This window comes from Bubalus kerabau, chromosome 4, assembly GCF_029407905.1.
Source record: "Bubalus kerabau isolate K-KA32 ecotype Philippines breed swamp buffalo chromosome 4, PCC_UOA_SB_1v2, whole genome shotgun sequence".
Taxonomy (NCBI): Eukaryota; Metazoa; Chordata; class Mammalia; order Artiodactyla; family Bovidae; genus Bubalus; species Bubalus kerabau.
In genome coordinates, this window is record NC_073627.1 from 42,278,427 (window position 1) to 42,283,231 (window position 4,805).

Here is a 4,805-nt window from a genome sequence, read left to right on the forward strand (position 1 = left end):
ATGTTAGTGGTTGTCCTTCTTCGCAGAAAATGCACGGTGCGAGCCAGAATGTCTGTGTGGGAGATCTAATCCAAGGGGCCCCTGTTTGTAATCTGTACTGTAAGAAAATCCACGCATATCCACTGTCCTTCCCACACATTGTCTTGTCTCCCTTTCCCTCCTTCCCAGCCTTAATCACCAGCCTCTAATGTTTCTAACTCTCCATCCTCCAGCTTTTAGTGCCGGACACCACCTAGAAAGGACAGAAGGGCCCAGCCTCAGCACCCCCAATGAGCCAAGTGGAGTTTGAGATGGCCTGTGCTGCCATCAAGCAATTGAAGGGGCCGGTGAGCGATCAGGAGAAATTGTTGGTGTACAGCTATTACAAACAGGCCACCCAGGGCGACTGCAACATCCCGGCCCCACCTGCCACCGACCTGAAAGCCAAGGCCAAGTGGGAGGCATGGAATGAAAATAAAGGGATGTCCAAGATGGATGCCATGAGGATCTACATTGCCAAAGTGGAAGAACTAAAGAAAAATGAAGCTGGTTAGGGAGGAGAGTAGCAGGGCGGCTCTAGTAGGGAAGGAAGCACTTTAAAGACCTTTTGAGGGCCGAAATGTCCTGAGGCTGTAACAACACCGAGGCCGAGACCTCAATAAATCACTTTAACTGCACGAGAGTGACTGCTGTTGCACACCTGATGAGTGGTGTCTGTGTGCTAACAAGTGCGAGTCCTGGGGGGTGGTATCCAAATGTATGAAAAGGCTCTCTCCTTGAGGGGGAAGTTCTGTCAAAACTGGCTTTCTGTAGGATTGAGTTCCCAGCCTTCCTTTTCCCCAGAGCATATGTAGATATTCAGAAGCAGAGGAGCTGGGGCAGAATCACGCTCTGACTTGAGGTCAGTGAGACCGATCTCCTGAGGTTCAGCCTCTGGGAAGGAGAGGGGGAGCAAGGAAGGAAAGGAGTCTGAGGCCCCTTGTCTCTCCAAGGACTGTTGATTCACTATTAACCCAAAGCCTCTTGATGAAAGTGAAAGAGAGTGAAAAAGTTGGCTTAAAGCTCAACATTCAGAAAACTAAGATCATGGCATATGGTCCCATCACTTCATGGGAAACAGATGAGGAAACAGTGGAAACAGTGTCAGACTTTGTTTTTTGGGGCTCCAAAATCACGGCAGATGGTGATTGCAGCCATGAAATTACAAGATGCTTACTCCTTGGAAGGAAAGTTATGACCAACCTAGATAGCATATTCAAAAGCAGACATTACTTTGCCAACAAAGGTCTGTCTAGTCCAGGCTATGGTTTTTCCAGTGGTCATGTATGGATGTGAGAGTTGGACTATGAAAGCTGAGCACCGAAGAATTGATGCTTTTGAACTGTGGTGTTGGAAAAGACTCTTGAGAGTCCCTTGGACTGCAAGATCAGTCCTGGGTGTTCTTTGGAAGGAATGATGCTGAAGCTGAAACTGCAGTACTTTGGCCACCTCATGCGAAGAGTTGACTCATTGGAAAAGATCCTGAAGCTGGGAGGGATTGGAGGCAGGAGGAGAAGGGGACGACAGAGGATGAGATGGCTGGATGGCATCACCGACTCGATGGACGTGAATTTGAGTGAACTCCGGGAGTTGGTGATGGACAGGGAGGCCTGGCGTGCTGCAATTCATGGGGTTGCAAAGAGTCAGACATGACTGAGTGACTGAACTGAACTGATAGTGTTGGGGGTGGGGGTGGGGCCTGGTCTTCCAAAAAGCTGAGGTCAAGTCCCACTACCAAAAGCTCCTACTGAACACAGGCCTGGTGAAGTTAATGTTTTGAGGGAAGTCACACTTTGAAATTGATGAATTGATGCATCACAACACAGCAGTTGAGAAACACTGGAATAGATGGTTTCAAAATCCCAGACTCTGAAAGATACATTTAAGACCATGCAACCAAATTTTTCTTGGGCCCAGTCCCTTAGCTAGCCTTGGTTTCTGCTTGGGGATGTTTGTGGGACAGTGTGTATACATATGTATGTGGGATTTGTTTGGGGAGCACAACACATCCCTTGACCTGTGCTGGGGCTAAGGCACCTAAGCTCAGCATCTCTTCTTAGTGTTTTCATGGAGTCATCAATGCACAATGGTGCCCTGAGACAGGAGTGCTAAATGGTATTATTAAAGACATTCCAGAGAAGAAAGTCAGCTGTGGCATGGAATTTCCCAATACTCTCCTCAAACTATTTTCCTAGCTCATGATATCAGGCCAGCTCCAGTTCATGGAGGACTATTTAACAACAGAAGCAACAACCATAAAGAAGACTTCAAAGGGTAAAGGAAACCAGATCTGGCCAGGTATCTCCTTCAAGAACTTGTGTTTACATATTTTCAGAAAGTTGCCACAGACTAACCGCATTACCTAAGAATCACGTTTACTCAGGATACCACAGTGACTATAAAGGACTATTCCTCTTAACTATAAATTGGACAAGACCCACGCTGTACAATGGTACTGTTCTCTCTGGAAGATACTATGAACACATTTTGATGCTTTTAGGACCATGATTCACATTAAATGTGAATTAATAGTAAAAATAATAATAGAACACCTTGTTCCAAAATATGTTGTCAATTTAGGTGCTGTAGTATATAGCCATACCATTCCGTAAATCATTATAAAACTCAATAAATTATAAGGACTCTAGACAACAACTGCAGAATACTTTTTTTTTTTAAGTAAGGTATAGTATACACAGTGTGCTAACATTTTGGGAGAAAGGGAGAGAAAGAACATATGTGTATGCTTAATGAGGAGAAAGGGGATATAGGATTGATGGGGAGGAACAAGGCTTTTCAGTAAGTACCTTTTTATACTGTTTTTATTTTTGAACCACTGACTCTATTACCTTATAAAGAGGTCTGAGGCAAGGGTGCTTCTTTACTTCTCTTTAAGGACAGAGTAAATAAGTTTTCTACAGATTTCTCAAGGGTAAAGGAAAGCTATCTTAGACCAAACTGAAATTTCCCATCAACTTCTATCATAAATTTCAGTGGACAAGGGGGAACCCTCCTGGAAACTCTGCTAGACCACAATGATATCATGGGTCAGGTGAGATAGGCAGAAAGTCACATTAAGGAGCACTGAAAGTCCCTAGCTTTGCTAATTCCTTCCCAATGTCAGACAAATGGGGATTTCATACTAACTCTCCAGGCTAACCTGGGAGAACTCCCATATCACAGTCTCTCTGGATTTAAACCCGAGAGATTTGAACTTCAACTTAATATATTAGGACCACAACCCTGAAGGTCAAAAAAACAAAATCACTACTCTGAAAACACAACTCTGGAGAAACGGAGGAACTTTCCAATTTCATCTGTTTAAAAACACCAGTATGGACAAAACCATCTTTAAACCTTTACATCCCCAGGGGAGGGAAAGTAATAACTTCTGGTTTAAAATTAGCAGCTGCCCTGTGCAGAGGTCAACTTTTGGACTGCTTGATAAAAGGTGAAAGTGGTACAGTAAATGGTTTTAGCATGAATAAAATATTAAAGGCTGCAACAAAGGAAAAATGACAGGCAATGAGAGAAATAAAAGGGGGCTGATATCATAAAGCTAAAATGTCCCAGATAGCTAAACAGCATTCAGTTCTCTTGTGCAGAGCTCAACATTTAAGAGAAAAAATTGGGGGTAAGATAAAGAGGAATCTACCATCTGTTTAGTACTTACATAAACCACTTGTTTTACTATAACAATCTTAGAAGGCCACATCAGGAACTTCCCTAGTGGTCCAGGGGTTAAGACTGCATACTTCCACTGCAGGGGGCGTGAGTTCCATCCTTGTCAGAGAACAAAGATTCCACATGCCTTGCAAAATAGAAAGCTACAAGAAAGCAGTCTAACACACTGGGAAAAGTATAGTTTCTTTTCAGGAAAACAGTATTACTAGAGAGAACCATCAAGAATTACTTAATAATCTTACAGAAAATCTGAGAATTAATGAATCATAGTCTAAAGAAGACAGATGAGGCATTTACTTGATTATTCAAAATTCAGATAATTTCCCTATGCATAGGAAAAAGGTGAACCAATTGAGGACAGGAGGAACAGTTTGGTTTGCATTGAAACTCACAATTGGTTTTAGAGGCTATGATTTACAAGTAATTTCATGTATATTGTACAGGAACTGGTAACTTCTGAGTCAGTCCTTTCCAATCTCCTTAGTTTCTTCCCTAAAGTGTGAAACTGACCACCACCTTTAAATAATGATTCTTACAAATTGGTTGTAACAGCTTGACTTCAGAAGCATAATTTCCAAAAAACATTTCATAATAAAAATGCACAACTTGTTTCCAGTGATAAAAAGTGATTTGTTCTGCAGAATCAAAAAGAAAACAAGAAAATATTTTAAAAGTTTTTCATACTGAAGAAATCATCTAATCCATCTCTAAGAAATCTAACATGGTCTCTTAAGAGGATTAAAAGCAAAAAAATACACACATATAGAGAGAGAGAGAAAGAGAGAAACTAACACAGAGCCAGGCGTGTAGCAACATTACACATTACATCCTTCTGTTTTTTTCTGACTAAAAAAATTAAAGCAAGGAATATCGGAATGTTAACCAAATCTTTTGGTTCAAGGCACGAAATTTCTTTACAAGTTTTTGTATGTCAAGGCCTGCCAGAGTAAGACATTAGAAAAGCATACTGTCTCCAGGTCCTGGAAGGACTCCTGCTATAAGTAACTGATTTGGATTTATCTGGATTTGGTTGTTCTCATTAAACCTACATGCTTATCAAAATTCCCTCAACCCTCCATCAAAAGTCATGTTCCACACAGCTG

The 4,805-nt window shown here is 41.8% G+C and overlaps 1 protein-coding gene across 1 annotated transcript; it reads left to right on the forward strand.

Moving 5' to 3' along the window:
• The first annotated feature begins 215 nt into the window (after positions 1–215).
• On the forward strand, positions 216–746 carry LOC129651364 (diazepam-binding inhibitor-like 5). The gene has a single exon (XM_055580107.1). It carries the CDS (start codon positions 270–272, stop codon positions 531–533), a length of 264 nt encoding a protein of 87 aa, XP_055436082.1. The 5' UTR covers positions 216–269; the 3' UTR covers positions 534–746.
• The last annotated feature ends 4,059 nt before the right edge of the window (positions 747–4,805 follow it).